At 43.1% G+C, this 18,811-nt stretch overlaps 1 protein-coding gene across 1 annotated transcript in view; it reads right to left on the bottom strand.

Moving 5' to 3' along the window:
* Positions 1 to 18,811, bottom strand: part of ncaph (non-SMC condensin I complex, subunit H) — a 152,176-nt gene that overhangs the window by 43,004 nt on the left and 90,361 nt on the right. The window contains exons 10-12 of the mRNA XM_037680782.1: positions 15,405 to 15,511; positions 1,549 to 1,668; positions 610 to 717 (exon numbers count right to left, since the gene is read on the bottom strand). Coding sequence (XP_037536710.1) covers positions 610 to 717; positions 1,549 to 1,668; positions 15,405 to 15,511 — 335 coding nt within the window. The remainder of the gene's footprint in view (positions 1 to 609; positions 718 to 1,548; positions 1,669 to 15,404; positions 15,512 to 18,811) is intronic.

Below are 18,811 nucleotides of genomic sequence, written 5' to 3'. Positions count from 1 at the left end.
CAATTCTTATTACCCTCCTTCAGTCTGTAATTTAGAAACAAGTAGTAGTGTTTTCATCAGTCATGCATGTTCCTGTGAAACCTACTGCAAAACCATCAGGTATCTATCAAACAGAAAACACAATCCTGCTGCAGCCATTTCAGTCAATGGACAGAAACAACTTCAGATATTATTTTATCATTTTTAGACTTTATAATTTCCTACTACTTCACATCCATCCATCCATCCATTATCTTCTGCTAGTCCTGAAGTTGGGTCGCAGGGGCAGCAGCTTAAGCAGGGAGGCCCAGACATCTCTTTCCACAGCCACCTCTTCTGGGAGAACTCCAAGGCGTTCCCAGACCAACCGAGAGACGTAGTCTCCTGCGTCTCTTCTCCAGTGGTTTATTGTAGTCTAGCAGCCACAAAGTAGGATGCAGGTTTTCCTCCATCGGCTGTTTATCAACAAAGCATTCCTGGCCGAGACCAACTTCCACCCTGAAGGGGTCCGACTTACTGCCGGCAATGCAAACCAAATGATCGCAGCACTTATATAGAGATCGAACTACACTATTACACAGAACATTAAAAAAATAACATGAAAAGTAATTGTAAAGTGTGGTTTCTTGCCTGAAGACCTGGACAAAAGTTAACTGTATCATTGGCGTTGTTGTAGTCGTAATCACCAATGCCTTCTCCAAGCTCTCCCGACCGCCTCTTCTGGCCTTCTAGACTTAACTGGAAAATAAATGTTGCATTCAAATTTCCATCATGTACAACATCAATAAACAGAATGGAATCTGCAGGATTTGTAGCATGTCACCATATTCTAAAGGCAAAATCTCGAACCCATAAATGATACGGTTATTACAGCATGATAATTGTTGTTATTATGGCAGTGACAGTAAAGCCATCATTTAGAGGTTTGACCAAAATGGCTACAACCTTATCTGTTCTCATCATAAGGTGACTTCAGTTTAAAACTGTGGCACGAAAGGCACATCCTTCAAAGAATGCTAGGCCCTTTAATTGTATGTTTGTGTGGGATGTCAGTTGGCATAAGTGGGTCCTTAACAACGAAGGACAAAAAGCCTCATGTTCTCAGTATGTCTTAGCCTCAGCCAATATAATATTAACTAATTTAGACTGAGAAATTCATAAAGAGCTTCAATACGGTTTATAAAAAAGATGGACAGTCATGCCACAAGTCCATCAGTTTAAAACTGTTAATAGAAAATTAAGTCCCAAAATGTTTATAAAATAGATCTATACATTGCAGTCCAGTGCTTTTAAACTGTTTTCTTCAATTTGCTGTCCTGACAACTGCAGATGCATACACAGCAACTCAACCCTCAGTTGTTGAACTAGAAAAAAAACTACTGTGTGTAAACAGGAAGTAATTGACATTTAAGTTTCTAAAGTACTTGAAACATTTATTTATATTAAAGTGAGATCAAAACAAACCAGCTACATAGATAAGTAACTCGCCACTCATTTTTTGTGTCTTGAGTAAAGTCGATGCTTTGATTCCACATGCAGTGGAAGATGACAGAAGAAACAGAGTCTCACCGAGTTGGAGGGTTTGAGGCTGAGCTGGGACAGCTTCTCAGGCGGAAACTGGAAATCTGCAGGTAAGGTAGTTTTCTTTTTGCTTGTACTGAGCGCAGATTTGCTGTTAGTGGTGGCTGCCTGCGAAGATCAAGCAGAAAATATGAGATTCAGGACAAAAACTAGTTAAACTTCTTTATAATTTAAATACTTTCATCGATTAGTCCATCTCCTTTTACATTTTATGTTCTAACATGCTGAACAGTAATGTACTATCAGTACAGTGAGCACAATAGGGTAACAGAGCCTGACATATTCATGACATACGATTCAAAGATTATAAAAAAAATGGAAAAGCAAAACACAACAGTTTAACTCTGAAAGCCCCAGTAAAAAACTAGACGTACATTCTTTTATTGTCTGTAAGCAAACTGACACAAAAGTGCAATTGCTGCTTTAAATTTTCATGAGCCGGACACTAAAGCTGAAAGAATTTCAGTCAACATACAGTACATCTCAAAAAAGTAAATACCATAAAGTTTAATGCCATTTTGCCATAGCAACTGCCCAACAATGGTCAGTATCATGGTTCTAATGTCCTCTTAATATATTTTTATTTGGTAAATGAACTTCATTCAGGAAGATCACATGTTGCAGCCATCCATCCATTATCTTCTGCTTCTTCCGAAGTCAAGTTGTGGGGGCAGCAGCCTTAGCAGGGAGGTCCAGACCTCTCTCTCCACAGCCACCTCTCTCAGGAAGACACCAAGGTGTTCCCAGGCCAACTGAGAGAAGTAGTCTCTCCAACATGTCCTGGGTCTTCCCCGGGGTCTCCTCCTTAGAGAGGCGCCCAGGGAGCAGTGCTTCTACTCCGAGTCTCTCCTGATAACTGAACATCTCCCCCTGTCTCTAAGGGAGAGTCCAGCTACCCTGCAGAGGAAACTCATTTCAACCTCCTGGATCCACGATCTCATTCTTTCAGTCTCTACCAGAGTTCATGAACAGAGGTGAGGGGAGGAACGTAGACCGACCAGTAAACGGAGAGCTTTGTCTTACAGCTCAGCTCCCTCTTCACCACAACGGACCGGCACAGAGTCCACGATACTGCAAAAGCTGCACCAATCTGTCTGTCAATCTCACGCTCCATTCTTCCTTCACTCATGAACAAAACCCAGAGACCCTTGAACTCCTCCACTTGAGGCAGAACCTCACACTCGACCCGAAGAGAACAATCCACCCTTTTCCGATTGAGGACCATGGCCTCAGATCAGGAGGTGCTGATTCTCACCTCAGCTGCTTCACACTCGGCTGTGAACCATTCTTAAAAATAAAATAAAAAACACTGTAATGCCACTTTGGTGATATGTGCTGCTGATTATCCATGCTGCTGACTTCATTCTGCTGATTATTTCATGCTGCTGTATTTATTCATACTTATCTACTCACACAGATTCACACACAAAGTTCATGCTGCTGTTGCTGGGCGTATTGTTTTGCACTAATTAGTGTTTAGCGTATTTCTTAGTTTTATACCTTAAATCTTTATTTAATGTTTCTTTTTATGCTTTATATTTTTGCTATTGTTGGATGTAACTGGGACCCTGTGTACATATGTTCCACCTCGTGTACCACATGTGATGAGAATGACAATAAAACCTACTTGAACTTGAACTCCAGTGAGAGCTGGAGATCACGGCACGATGACGCCAACAGGACCACATCATCTGCAAAGTTTTGGCAGCACGATGGCCCAGTGGTTAACACTGTTGCCTCTCAGCAAGAAGGTCCTGGGTTCAGTCCTCAGTTGGACCTGGGGTCTTTCTGTGTGGAGTTTGCATTTTCTTCTCGTGCTTGCGTGGTTTTTTTTCTCCCAGGTACTCTGGTTTTCTCCCACAGACGAAAAACATGCATGTTAGGCTGCCCTCAGGCCCAGGCCTCCCATACAAAAGAGATATGTGATCTCACTGGGATTGCCTGGTTAAATAAAGGTTAATTAACAAAAAGTAGAGAAGGAATCCTGAGGCCACTGAACCAGACTCCCTCCCTTATGAACAGAATGACAATGGGCAGCCCCGGCGGAGTTCAACTCCCACCACATGCAGAATGTCACTTATTATTTAGAAACATAAAACTGATTTTAAAATCAAATCTACAATGATTTTTTTTGTTTACAGCTGTTTACCACATGTGATGCAAATGACAATAAAGTCACCTTGAATCTTTGTGCAGTGAATCTGAATGAAACTATCACACCCAACATACTGATATTTTTTATTCCACATGGCATGAAACTAATACTTTAATTAATATCACTGAGTTACAATCAGTGAAATCTCAGAAGAAAAACACTGGTTGGTAAACACCATTTAGCACACTGCAACAGAATGTAAAAATAATCCATCTAGGTCTGTTGTAAACAATTATTTTAGTAATCGAGTAATCTATCGATTATTCTGGCTATTCAGTAATAGAAAACAAAATTTATCAGGTTCTGCAGTAATTACTCATTTTATGAGTAATACATCCATCCATCCATCCATCCATCTTCTTCCGCTTTTCCGGGGTCGGGTTGTGGGGTATCAGCCTAAGTAGGGAGGCCCAGACTTCCCTCTCCCCAGCCACTTGGTCCAGCTCCTCCGGGGGAATCCCGAGGCGTTCCCAGGCCAGCCGAGAAACATAGTCCCTCCAGCGTGTCCTGGGTCTTCCTCTGGGCCTCCTCCCGGTGGGACGTGTCCGGAACACCTCACCAGGGAGGCATCCAGAAGGCATCCTAAACAGATGCCTGAGCCACCTCAACTGGCTCCTCTCGACGTGGAGAAGCAGCGGCTCTACTCTGAGTCCCTCCCGGATGATCGAGCTTCTCACCCTGTCTCTCAAGGGAGAGCCCAGACACCCTGCGGAGAAAACTCATTTCAGACGCTTGTATCCGAGATCTCGTTCTTTCGGTCACAACCCAAAGCACATGACCATAGATGAGGGTAGGAACGTAGATCGATCAGTAAATTGAGAACTTTGCCTTTGGACTCAGCTCTCTCTTCACCACGACAGACCTGTACAGCGCCCGCTTCACTGCAGACGCTGCACCTATCCGCCTATCGAGCTCACGTTCCATTTTTCCCTCAATCGTGAACAAAACCCCAAGATACTTGAACTCATCCACTTACCATACCATACCACTTTATTTATAAAGCACTTAAAACAGCTACAAGGCCAACCAAAGTGCTGTACAGACAAAACAACAGACAACACACAAAGCAACATACAAAATGAGGTAAATCAGAATATAGACATAAAAACGATGCAGATAATGACGACAAACCAGTGTGGAGCGAACAGGATCAAAACAAAGATCATCTGGTGTTGAAAGCTACTGAATGGTAGTGAGTTTTTACCATACCATACCAATTTATTTATAAAACACTTAAAACAGCAACAAGGCCAACCAAAGTGCTGTACAAAAGAAAACAAACATGCACAGCGGACAGGAAAACATAAAATAAAAATACAGATACAAATAGCAGCAGAAGCTAACTAAAATGGCCAACAGAGTAGAGAACAGACCGGACCAAAACAAATCACACCGTGTTAAAGGCAAGCAAATAGAAGTGGGTCATCAAGCGAGACTTAAAGACTGAGAGTGTGGGAGCCTGCCGGACACTCAGTGGCAACTCATTCCACAGTCGTGGACCTGCAACAGAGAAAGCCCTGTCACCTCTGAGCTTACGACGGGTTTCTGAGACTGAGAGAAGCATCTGGTCTGCTGACCTCAGAGAGCGCGGTGGGACATATGGCTGCAGAAGATCAGTGAGATAGGATGGGGCGGAACTGTTCAGTGATTTAAAAACGTACATGAGAATTTTGAATTGGATCCGAAGGTGAATGGGTAGCCAGTGCAGGGAGGCCAAAACTGGCGTGATGTGCTCTCTATAGCCTGTACCAGTTAAAAATCAGGCTGCAGCATTTTATGTTTACGTGACTGTTGAGTTTTAAGGACGGGTCCATTATCACCCCCAGATTAGTGACCTTTTGTTTCTCTAGCGGGGCTAGACAGAAAAGGTCAATATCATGGTTCATGAGTGAGCCACTGGGATGGAACAGCATGACTTCAGACTTCTTCTCATTGAAGCTTAAGAAGTTTAAAGCCATCCAGTCCCGGATGTCAGCCAGGCAGTTAAGAGGAGGCTGAATAGAGCATGTGCCTCTGTGCCTTAGGGGGAAGTAAATTTGGCAATCATCGGCGTAGAAATGAAAGGGAATGTTGTGTTTGCGGAAAATAGCACCTAGTGGCAGCAGGTATAAAGAAAAGAGAAGGGGACCGAGGATGGACCCCTGCGGTACCCCCCACTGGAGCGCTGTCGATGCCGAACTAAAATCTTTGATATTGACACAGAAGGTTCTGTCAGAGAGGTAGGACCCAAACCATTTAAGGGCTAACCCTGTGATGCCCACCCACTGCTCCAGTCTAGAAATGAGGATCTTGTGGTCGATGGTGTCAAAAGCAGATGTAAGGTCCAATAGGGCAAGCAGCACAGAATCACCTGCGTCTGTGGATATGAAAATGTCATTAAAAACCTTCAGTAGAGCAGTTTCAGTGCTATGGAGAGATTTGAAGCCAGATTGGAATAACTCTAGGATAGCGTGATCCCCCAAAAACTGTTTCAACTGAGACTCCACAATTTTTTCTAGTAGCTTAGAGGTGAATGGGAGTCTGGAGACAGGCCGGAAGTTGGACATGACTGAGGGGTCAAGGTTAGGTTTTTTCAGGAGGGGCTGGACAGCAGCATGTTTAATAGTTTTTGGCACCACACCTGAGGATAAACTGCTATTCAAAATAGCGAGAATAAAAGGACCCAGGGTAGGAAAAACTTCATTTAGTAGTCGAGGGGGGACCACATCAAAGGGGGAACCAGATGGCTTCATGCTGCACATTACCTGCTCCAGAGAAGACAGAGAGATGGGCTCAAAGTGGTCAAACACAGCCACACACTGAGATGGGATGGACAGATCATGAGCTGGTGGAGAAATGAGTGCCCGGGTGTTTGCCACTTTTTCTAAAAAGAAATGGAGGAAGTTCTCACACAGCTCAGTTGAGGCTTCCAGAGGTGAAGGCTCACTGAGGTGTAGAACTGAGTTCAGGGTGGAGAAAAGAACTCGGGGGTTGTGGGAGTTGGAGACAATTAAATCAGTAAAGAATTTACATTTGGCAGCTTTAACGGTTTTCTGATAGTGACGCCAACTCTCCCTTAACATTTGAAAAGAAACTTGCAGCCTGTCCTCCCTCCACCTTCGTTCAGCTCTGCGACACTGCTGCCTAACGGCTCGAGTGACGTCATTCAGCCAGGGCTCTGATTTAAGTTCCGTTTTTCTGGTTTTAAGGGGAGCAACACAGTCCAGAACATCTAAACAGGCAGAGTTGAACTGAGAGGTTAGCTCCTCAGTGGTAAGAGACACCGAGAGCTGTTCGATCCTCTCAGAGTTAAAACCTTCATTAAAACGAGCAGCAGTGAAACGGTTAATGGAACGCGTACGTGCAGAATAGCACGTCTTTGCAGTAGGACAAGGGGAGGGGGGTGAAGTCAAACAATACAAGCACAGCAGTGCCTGTATTGGAAAAGCTCTAAGATGGCGTGATCCTCCAGGAAGCACTTCAACTGGGACTCGACAATTTTCTCTAGTACTTTAGAAACAAATGGGAGTTTGGAGACAGGCCGGAAGTTGGACACGACTGAGGGGTCAAGGTTTGGTTTTTCAGGAGAGGCTGGACAGCAGCATGTTTAAAGGATTTTGGCACTATGCCAGTGGATAAACTACTATTTACTATATCAAGAATGGACGGACCTAGAGTTGGAAAAACCTCCTTTAGCAGTCGAGGGGGGACCACATCAAAGGGGGAACAAGAAGGTTTCAAGTTGCACATGACCTGCTCTAGAGAAGATAGAGTGATGGGTTCAAAATGGTCAAAAGGAACTACAACTTGAGGTGGGATGGATGGGTCATGAGTTGGAGGGGAAATGAGAGCCCTGGTGGTCACAATTTTTTCCAAAAAGAAATGTAAGAAGTTGTCGCACAGCTCAGTTGAGGCTTCCAGAGGTGATGGTTCAGTGAGGTGAAGAACAGAGTTTAGGGTGGAGAAGAGGACACAAGGGTTGTGAGAGTTTGAGGTAATTATATCAGAGAAGTATTTGGATTTTGCAGCTTTCACTGCTTTCTGATAACGGCGCCAACTCTCTTTAAGTATTTGAAAAGAGACCTGCAGCCTGTCTTTCCTCCACTCTCGCTCCGCCCTCCTACATTGTTGCCTAACGGCCTTGGTAAATCGTGATCTGATGTTGTAGAATAGTCCGTATCCAGGACTGTTGCTATGCCGAAATTATGCAATGGGCAGGCAAATGCATAAAAAGGCTCAGCACTAACGATCGAGGCAGAAGCGCGTGGAGTTTAAAGGACAGTTCATTGACGCATTCAGTAACTAAAGGGAACTTCAAGATTCGAAGAGAAGAATAATTTTTATCAGCTCAGCCCGGACCTGAAAGCCAAGTCAAGTTCCAAGATTGGATTTTATTGAATGCGGTATGAAATATTCTTCAAAAGCAACTAAGGGATGATTGTCACCAGCTTCATCATTCAAGGATCCCCTTTGACAAGGGGTCTTCGAGAAGAGATAGTATGACACATACTAATAGCTGTCCTAAGATAAAATTAAATAATCAAAATCACTTATAGCTACATACACCAGTAAAATTTTAGGACTGTTGACATTATTTTGAGTTATGGGGATTCACATGTTATATTAAATGCGGTATTTTTAAAGTCTTAATACATTTTAGGAGAGTTTCCCCATTTTTGCTGCATTATGGGATTCTGAAGTTGCCTTTGTATTTTTTGATTTTTCTCCCTTTTGTTCGATGGAGTTTTTGAACACACTTTAGATTTTGACTTTTTTAATTTTTCCAACTAAACTTAATTTTTGACATTTCACTCCGGAAGATTCAGGGAACACGAAGTAAACTCTAGATGTCGGCTGACGGCTCATCGAGTCCAGTAATGATCTTGGGGTTCTGAGTGTTCTCTGGGGTCTTGGAGCAGCAAAAGTCTTACCCTAAACCTCATCACCATACCTTACTTTGGCTCAATGGACTGAGCATTAATATATTTCTATTTTTCCTCAACAGAGCTTAAGGATTTATAATTTTCTGTTTTTGCTCATGGGAGCTTTACGGATTTATAATTCTTTGTTTCAGCTCATCAGAGCAAAGGAATTACAACACGATTGGACTGTTTTGCCCCATGGACATCAACCAACAATCAACAGTAACACCTTTCAGGTAACAAGTGGACTTTTGACTACTGACTTTGTTATATAACCGAATAATTCCTGCATGGATTTCTGCTTTAACGCTGTTCCCCTGCAAATCATCAATTAAACGCAAAGAATGAGAAATGAATAAAGTTTGGGATCATTATTGTCACCGTCGCATGTTCATGGATTTAAGAAGCTTGGTTCAACTCTAACAAAATATGGAGTTTTTAAAGGGTTTGCTCAGCTGTGAATATTAAAACAACATCCTGGAATCCCATTTCCTAGATTCTAAAAAGAACTAGATCAGTAAGAATTGCCGTTCTACAACTAAGTTGAACTACCCTAAAATTACTCTGGATAATACTCATGTGTTAAGGCTCCAGTATACTGCCGCGTACGTCTGTTCACACGTATGTACGCATGTACGGTACGCAGAGGGTTCAGACTTCATACTCCAGCGTACATCCCGAGCAGCTGCAGAGCAGATTCACAGACAAGGGGCGTTTACCTTCGGGACACATTGAGGTCGCCGATTGGTCATTTGCTGACACGCCTACTGGATTGATTGACAGGTCGGAAAAAAGAAAAAAGCGAGCGCTGGCAGCCTCAGCCGCAGCGGTGTTCTGTGTTTATATGTTGTTAATAAAAAGATCTAAAAAAAAATATATATATATTTTTCGTCTCTTCCTGCCGACCTCCACAAGAGCGTCATAAAAACAGCAGCTTAACTGAGGAGGTGAATATATTTTGTTAGCAAAGAATAGAGTCCAAACATTTATTAAACATTACTTCTGTAAATTGTGCTTCGACAAAATCATCAATAAAACTAAAACATTTTGTAAACACAAAAGATGAAAGAGGGGGCAGGTGTCGCTCCCGCTTTACTCTTTGTTGCATGCGTGCTATGGGTGACATCCAGAGCCATGGACACATTCAGGGAAAGGTGACGGAGTTTATGTCCTAAAAAAAAAAAAACCTTGACCCCTCAGTCATATCCAACTTCCGGCCTGTCTCCAAACTCCCATTTGTTTCTAAACTACTGGAGAAACAAGTCGAATCCCAGTTGAAGTGCTTCCTGGAGGGCCACACCATCTTAGAGCTTTTCCAATCTGGCTTTAAACCTCTCCACAGCACTGAAACTGCCCTGCTGAAGGTCTTTAATGATGTTTTCTTAACCACTGATACCAGTGATTCTGTGCTGCTTGTCCTGTTGGACCTCACAACCGCCTTTGACACCATCGACCATGAGATCCTCATTGCTAGGTTGGAGCAGTGGGTGGGCGTCACAGGATCAGCCCTCAATTGGTTCAGATCTTACCTCGCTGACAGATCCTTTTGTGTCTCCATCAAGGATTTTAGTTCTGCAGCGGCAGAGCTTAAGTGGGGGGTTCTGCAGGGGTCCATCCTGGGTCCCCTCCTATTCTCTTTATACCTGCTGCCACTTGGTGCTATTTTCCGGAAACACAACATGCCCTTCCACTTCTACGCCGATGACTGTTAAACTTACTTCTCCCTAAGACACAATGGCACATGCTCTATTCAACCTCTGCTTGACTGCCTGGCTGACATCAGGGACTGGATGCCTTTAAACTTCTTGTTTCAATGAAAAGAAGTCTGAAGTCATGTTGTTCCATCCCAATGACACAATCACAAACCACTGCATCGACCTTTCCGCTCTAACCCTGTCAGAAAAACAAAGAGTCACTAATCTGGGCGTGATAATGGACCCTTCCCTGAAATTTAACAATCATGTAAACATGATTGTTAAATCATGCTTCTTCCAACTGAGGCAGCTGTCTAAACTGAAGCCCATATTGTCCAAAAATAACCTGGAGACAGTAATACATGCATTCATTACATCTAGGCTTGATTACTGCAATTCGCTCCTGTTTGGTATCAGTCAGACCTCCATTGCACGACTACAACTGGTCCAGAATGCAGCAGCCCGATTTTTAACCAGTACAGGCAAAAGAGAGAACATTACACCAGTTTTGGCCTCACTGCACTGGTTACCGGTTCACTTTCGAATCCAGTTCAAAATGCTCATGTATGTCTACAAATCACTGAACAGTTTTGCGCCCCCCCCCCCCCCCCCCGGCATCTCTCTGATCTGCTACAACCGTATGTCCCACCACGTTTCCCGAGGTCAGCGGACCAGTTGCTCCTCACAGTTCCAGGAGCTCGTCTTAAGCGCAGAGGTGACAGGGCTTTCTCTGTAGCAGGACCAAGACTTTGGAACGAGTTACCTCTGCTTGTCAGACAGGCCCCCTCCCTCTCGGTTTTCAAGTCCCGTTTACAAACTCACTACTATTCAGTAGCTTTCAACACCAGATGATCTGTGTTTTGAACCTGTATGCTCCACACTGGTTTGTCATCATTATCTGCATCGTTTTTATGTCTATATTCTGATTTACCTCATTTTGTATGTTGCTTTGTGTGTTGTCTGTTGTTTTGTCTGTACAGCACTTTGGTTGGCCTTGTAGCTGTTTTAAGTGCTCTATAAATAAAATGGTATGGTATGTCTCAATCGAAGAGGGGAGCGACACGATTCAAGCATGGCTTCCAAAATGACAAGACAGTTATTTGTTCATAACTTTTTTAATAGTAAGTCTGAGAGACACAAGCAAACAGCTGCCGGAACCCATGCGACAAAATGAGATTGGTGAAAAAAAAACAAAAAAACAACCTACTCCCTGTGGCGAAAAATGCATGTTCCCCGGATCACATGCCCCCCCCCCCCGGCATTGACCTGGGCCCCGCCTGGGAGGCGTGCCCCACTATTTGAGAAGGACTGCATTAATAGATTTAACGTTAGCAACAAAAAAGCCTCATTTTACATTTATAACAGGACAGATTATCACACATTTAGGTTAACGTATTGTACAAAGAGAACATAAACGATACCTGTTGCAGCTGCAGACGAGTTTAATGCCACAGCGGGTGTTTTCTCTTCAGACGCTGCAACATGGACGACGTGCTGTTGTGGTTACTCAAATTCTACTTTGTAGTAGATTCAATGAGCTGTGTTGTATTTTCTGTTTAGTCTAAAATGTTCCCAAACTTTTGACAGTTTTTGTTGTTTTTAGAGCTCTTCGGCCATTCCCTCCATAGCTACAAACTTAGCACATACGCATTAGCAGAAGCATTAGCGCTAGCGGAAGCGGTAGTGGTGTGCAACACAAAAACCTTCCAGCTATACCACAATGCTCTGAATACTGGAATTTCCGCCGTAACCGTCGCTCCATCCTATAAGTCGCATCAGTCCATATTTATCTAATAAAGTGGAAAAATCCATAAATATGCAGTTTCGCCATATACGTTGCATCCATTATGCGTCACGTTTGTTACGTGTCACCGCTGACAACCTAGAAATGTGGACCGGTGTTGTGCCAAAACCGATGGGCTGACAAAAATCCGGCCGTGGGAGCGTGCACGGGAGGACTTTAATAAGAATTTAACAAGATTAACACTTAAAAACGATTATTTATTCGCTCAAAATTATAGTAAATGTGTCTCACTCTAACGTTTGCTTAATAAATGCACTTTGATGATCAAAATAACTGTATTTCAAAAACTGATATGTGGAAGTAAACGCGTGCACGCGATGAGTCAATGTGCAATTCAACAAGATAAATGCCTCAAAACAATTGGTTGCTCGAAATTATATTAAATGTGTGTATCAATCTAACGTTTGCTTAATAAATGCACTTTTATGGTCAAATCAGCTATATTTCAAACCCCGATTAGCGGAAGTAAACGTGTGCACGCGACGAGTCGCTGTAAAAAATTTAACCAGAAAAGCACTTAAACAATTATTTGTTTGCTCGAAATTATAGCAAAGGTGTGTCTAACATTTGCTTAATAAATGCACTTTAATGGTCAAATTAGCTGCAGTTCGCAGGGGCAGTGCAGCTGCTTTGATGGTTCCAAGCAGAGAGCAGAACGAAGGTGGGGAGACTAAGGCAGGCCAATTGAGTCATCAATAGCTGGTGAAGATTCTCAGTCATCCAGGACAGGGTAAATAAAAAAAAATTCAAGAAAAAAACAAGAAAGTATAAAGTATAACAAATAAAGTCCAGTTGTTTTTGTCTTGAACCGTTTTGAATTTGTCATTGCAGCCACGTTTACTTATTACATGATGTAACAGCATGCCATATATCAATTACTACTCTGCTGCCATCAAGTGGCTGAAAGTGGTACTGCTAAAAAAAATTCAGTCAGAATGAGTGAAAACGGTCATATCTCAGCCAAAAAATGGTTTATAAATATGAGAAAAAAAATCCATAAATATATCACTTAGGCCTATAAGTCCCAGGGTATGTAAATTATACAAAAAACTGTGACTTATAGGCTGAAAAAAAAAACAGTAGTTTAACGAAGCTTCGAGACAGATAAATGTGCCTTGAGGATTTTTTGTAATCGAGGTACTCTAATTATTTGAGGAATCGTTTCAGCCGTAGATCCTTCCATCAGTTTTCTTCCACTTATCTGGGGTCGGGTTGCGGGGGTAACAGCCTAAGTAGGGAGGTCCACACTTCCCTCTCCCAAGCCATTTGGGACAGCTCCTCAAGGGGAATCCCAAAGCGTTCCCAGGCCAGCCGAGAAACATAGTCCCTCCAGAGTGTCCTGAGTCTCCTCCCGGTGGGACGTGTCTGGAACTCCTCACCAGGGAGTAGGAATATGGCATAAAATTCATATCACAATATGTATTGTGAAGGGTGGCGATAACGATATATATTGCGATATGTTTTTGGTATAAAACTTGCTAAAAAAAAGCATAGGGTGTCCTTTTGCCATCATATATTTTGAATTAGGAAAATTCCACTACTAGGTCCAGAGAGTTTTTAAATAATAAACAAATCGAGTATTAGGCTTATTTATTGTAGTGCATAACAGTGCAAAATATATCAAATGTAGTTTTAGCCATATGTTTTAAACAAAAGAATATGTTGTTAACTCTTAACAGTTTCCAGTCTTATTAACTTAAGAAACGAACAGCAACAGAGCAGCATTTTACACTGAAACACTTCACCCTCCAACCCTCTATTCTGTTTTAATGGAGAGCTGACACAAAATGAGTCTGTGGCTTTGACCAGAGGGTCTCGCAGTAAAATCACACAACACAGCATTATTTTACAGATCAGAGAGCAGGTTTCTCTAAAGCTGACCAACGCTTACTTTAACTTTCGACGGAAAAAAAACAAAAAACTTTAGACGGAACTCAGCATTTTGAGCATGAGCCAAAATACGGCAACACTACGGCAAGCCGGCTGTAGTTAGCTTGTAGCTTCGCTACTTAGCCCTTGAAGAAATGACTTTAACACCACTTGCGCAGTTTTCAGCAAAAAAAAGTAACGATTAAACTGACAACTCTGATTTTACTTCAGACACAGCATTACTGCAGTTAGCCGGTAGAAGACAGATCTCTATCGTAGGCTAAATTTCTATCGTTCCTACCGTGTACCGTTTATATCGCGCATTCCTACCAGGGAGGCATCCTAAATAGATGCCCGAGCCACCTCAACTGGTTCCTCTCGACGTAGAGAAGCAGCGGCTCTACTCTGAGTCCCTCCCGGATGACCGAGCTTCTCACCCTACCTTTAAGGGAGAGCACAGACACCCTGCAAAGAAAACTCATTTCGGCTGCTCGTATCCAAGATCTCATTCTTTCGGTCACAACACAAAGCTCATGACCATAGATTAAGGTAGGAACGTAGATCGACGGGTAAATTGAGAATTTTGCCTTTGGACTCAGCTCTCTCTTCACCATGAAAGACTGGTACAGCACCCGCTTCATTGCAGACTCCACACCTATCCACCTATCGATCTCTAACTCCATTTTTCTCTCATTCATGAACAAGACCCTGAGATACTTAAATTCCTCCACTTGGGGCAGGACCTTCTCCCCGACCCGGAGAGGGCACTCTACCCTTTTCCGGCTCAAGACAATGGCCTCGGATTTAGAGCTGCTCTGTGTAGAGCTGGTCCAGTGTTCCATGACCAGGACGAAAACCACACTGCTCCTCCTGAATCCGAGGTTCGACTATTGGACAGACCCTCCCTGTAGTTCGAACACACTATGGTCCCACTTTGTGAATAGGGGGACCACCATCCCAGTCTGCCAATCCAGGGGAACTGCCCCCGAAGTCCACGTAGAATTGTAGAGTCGTGTAAGCCAACACAAACCCACAACATCCAGAGCCTTAAGGAACTCGGGGCGAATCTCATACAACCCCGAGGCCCTGCCACAGAGGAGCTTTGTCACCACCTAAGTGACCTCAGCACCAGAGATCGGAGAGTCCGACCCAAAGTCCTCAGGCTCTGCTTCCTCGGGGGAAGATGTGCTGGTGGGACTGAGGAGGTCTTCGAAGTACTCTGCCCACCTACCCACGACCTCCCAGGTGGAGGTCTGTAAAAATGAACTAAAATATAAATGGTAACCAAAATGACTAAGTGAAGATAGGAGTTTCACCCAGGGGAAAAATAAATAAATAAATAATCCCTCAAGTCAGATGGCTGCTTAAACAGAAAAAAAGAGAACATTTAAAAAATTTGGTGAGTGTTTTGGTTGTTTTACCATTGTGGTGCAGAAGTAAGTGTCAAAGTTGACTTCATCACTAAAGTCTATTTCAAAAGACTTTTTAAGCTTCCTTTTGTAGGTCTTCTTGTCAGGCAAATGGTCCACTAAAGTAGAGAAAAAACAGAAAAACAACAGCAACAAAAAAACAGGGTTAAAACAGGATTATTATAACTGCACATATACAGTAGTCCCTCAATACTTTGCGGTTCGACGTTCGCGGACTTGCTCTTTCACGGTTTTTCAAAGTACAGTATTCGCCGTACCTGTCACACCGCACTGTAAGTCGTATCAGTCCAGATATCTAAAAAAGTTAAATCTGGTCATCTGGACAGTCCAAAAAAAAAACCAAAACAAAACAAAAAAATTGTAAAAATGTTTCGTCTTTCATCCGAAAGACTTCCTCAGTCTGAGGAGCTGTATTCAGCTCAGTCTTATAAAGAGCACCTTCTCAGAGTGGATCAACCAGTTTGCTGCTGACAGCCAAAACTAGCTGCTCACATGATGAAGGAGGACCATCAGCCTAACGATGGATCATTAGCACACTGATGGCTGTTTACTATTCACAGAGGGCTGAGTGATACTAGCAATCACAGCATTGTAAGAGGGGGACAGTTGAACCCGGAGGCTCCACCACTGTTTAATGATGGACGATTTCTTTTCACAAAGATGGCCTCCTTTACTCCTCTTTCAAACCATCGTTCCTCTCTATCCAGGATGTGAACATCTTCATCCCTGAAAGAGTGACCGCTGGCCTGGAGATGAGTGTAGACCGCAGAATCCTGGCCTGATGATGTTGATCTTCCGTGCTGGGCCATCCTTTTGGCCAGTGGCTGTTTAGTTTCCCCGATGTAAGACTGATCACCCTCCTGACACTGAACAGCATACACAACATTACTCTGTTTGTGGCAGATCTTTGAGATGAACCAGTCTTTGCCGTAATGTATTTTGGGGTTTAAAAGCCACTGGGACGTTGTGTTTAGAAAATAAACGTCTCAGTTTCTCTGATACTCCCTGAACATATGGAATGACCACTGTCATTCCGTATGTTGTTAGGTTCTGGTTCTGGTGCTTCTTCTGGCTTAAGAATAGGCTTTAACTACCAACCGCCGAAGGGAGAGCCCAAACTCTCTAACACTCTCATTATGCAATCTCCTCCTGGCAGAAAAATTAGCTTTATTCCAGTCATCACTATCACATGGATTTAAACATCTACCCATCTGCTTTTAACAAGGTGTAATTTGCTTTAGCTGTTTTAGACAACCCACTATACACTTCACGAGCTCTACCACAAAATAGAAGGCACATGAACTTTAATATGAGTGAATTATCCCAATTATTAACATCTGCTGCCATCTCAAATTGCTCAGCCCAATCCGACCATTCACGCCCTACTCCTGAAAAACTTTCTGGCATAAAGACTGGTTTAGGTGTTACAGCTAAAGACTGACTAGTGCTTGGCTCTGATGGAGAAGGTGGATTATTTTCAGGTTCCGACATTCTAAAATTGTATGATCCCAATCCTGGCACCAGTGTAATAAATTTGTGGGTCAAACAGGCAGAAGATCTTGCCTAGAATGTCAGAACCATCAAACAATCACCACACACCAGAAGATTATGAAAATAGTCTTAATTTATGCATCTACTCCTAAAAAGATCCCCACCCCAAGCTAAAAAGGAAGGCCTATAATAAAAGGTTAGACAAGTTCACTTGTTCACTTAGCTCACTCAGCGACAAGACCCCTCCCCAGGGTCTAAGCTTGTGATGTCGTCCAACACCCCTGGGGATTGACTTAGCTGGACAACAATCAGACCTCCTGGATTGGGTCCACACCAGATCAGAGCAGGTGGCAGGAACAGCAGCTCACAGGAACAGAAGCAGGAGTCCAAGGTGGTGACTGCACCCCACTAAAACCCAGCCCTAACTGTCTAAAGGAGGCACCCAGCCTCCCCTCCTGACACAGGAACACATAACCACCTGTCTTGCTGTCTTCGTCGCCGGCAGCCCTAAATGACTGCAAACGACACCCTCCCTCCAAAAGGGTGCTGCCACAACCACTGCAAAAGCTCTCCCCTCACAATTTGTTTGAGAAACCTTTATCTAGTGTGCTGCTCCTCAACTGATTGAACACACCTGTCCTCGATCAGTCTCCTTGCCTCTACTGATCAGTCCTGCCTAAGCACATCACAATATCACAACAAAGAAGCCACAGTAAGAACAACATATGGTGACACTGATGGGCTCAAGATCAGTAAAGGAACCCAACAAGGATGCATTCTGTCACCCCTAAGCTTCAACCTCTATACCGAGATGATCATGCGCAGGGCAGGACTGGAAGAAATGAACATCGGCATAAAAATTGGAGGAAGAAACATCAATAACCTCAGATATGCCAACGATACCACTCTAATTGCAGAAAGTAAGAAAAACCTGGAACAATTGCTCATGAAAGTAAAGGACGAAAGCGAGAAAACTGGCCTGCATCTGAATATCTAAAAAACCAAAATCATGACCACAGCTGTAAATAAGAACATCAGCATTAAAATGAATGATAAAGAGATTGAAGTGGCAGATAATTTTACGTTCCTTGGCTCCAACATAGACTACAACGGCAACTGCACGCCTGAAATCAAACGTAGATTAGCAGTAGGGCATGATGCGATGATATCCATGAACAAAATTTGGGTGAGCAGAGACATCAGCCTCCAAACTAAATGCAGATTAGTCAACGCAAATGTGTTTCCAACTGTGATATATGGAAGCGAAAAATGGACCACAAAGAAATCAGACAGGAAAAAAAATTATGCTTTTGAGCTATGGTGTTGGAGAAGACTCCTATGAATTTTATGGACAGCACGTATCACCAATCTCGAAGTCCTGGAGCGGATCAAACAAACCTCTCTTTAGAAGCCAGAATCACCAAAGAGTGATTAGCCTACTTGGGCCACGTGATGAGAAGCCGCTCCTTGGAGAAAGACATCATGCTCGGAATGGTAAGCGGACGTAGAGGACAAGGCTGACCAAGAACTCAATGGCTTGACACCATTAAACAGGATACAAACCTAAAAGTTGCCGAAATAAAGGAAGCTGTTTATGATCGTCAAGGATGGAGAACGTTGATCCAAGGAGTTACCGAGAATCAACCATGACTGAACGGATAGTAGTAGTAATAGTCTCTGTCTGAAAAATGTGAAACTAATTTTGTAGGTTTTCCCTGATTTCCAGAGCTGCTAGGAACCTTGTCACTGAGAAAAAAAAAAGTTGTTTATTGTACATCCTACCCTCTTGACTCTAAACAATGAACACAGCACTAATTGAGCGTTATAAAAAAAGGTTTGCCATCACCTGTTGTGCATGTTATCAGAATTAACTGATAACATGCACTAGTACATGCATATATATATAT

The sequence above is a fragment of the Nematolebias whitei genome, chromosome 8, assembly GCF_014905685.2.
Source record: "Nematolebias whitei isolate Nwh7 chromosome 8, NemWhi1, whole genome shotgun sequence".
NCBI lineage: Eukaryota > Metazoa > Chordata > Actinopteri > Cyprinodontiformes > Rivulidae > Nematolebias > Nematolebias whitei.
Note: the sequence above shows the minus strand (reverse complement) of the source record. Positions and strands in the feature narration are given on the sequence as shown.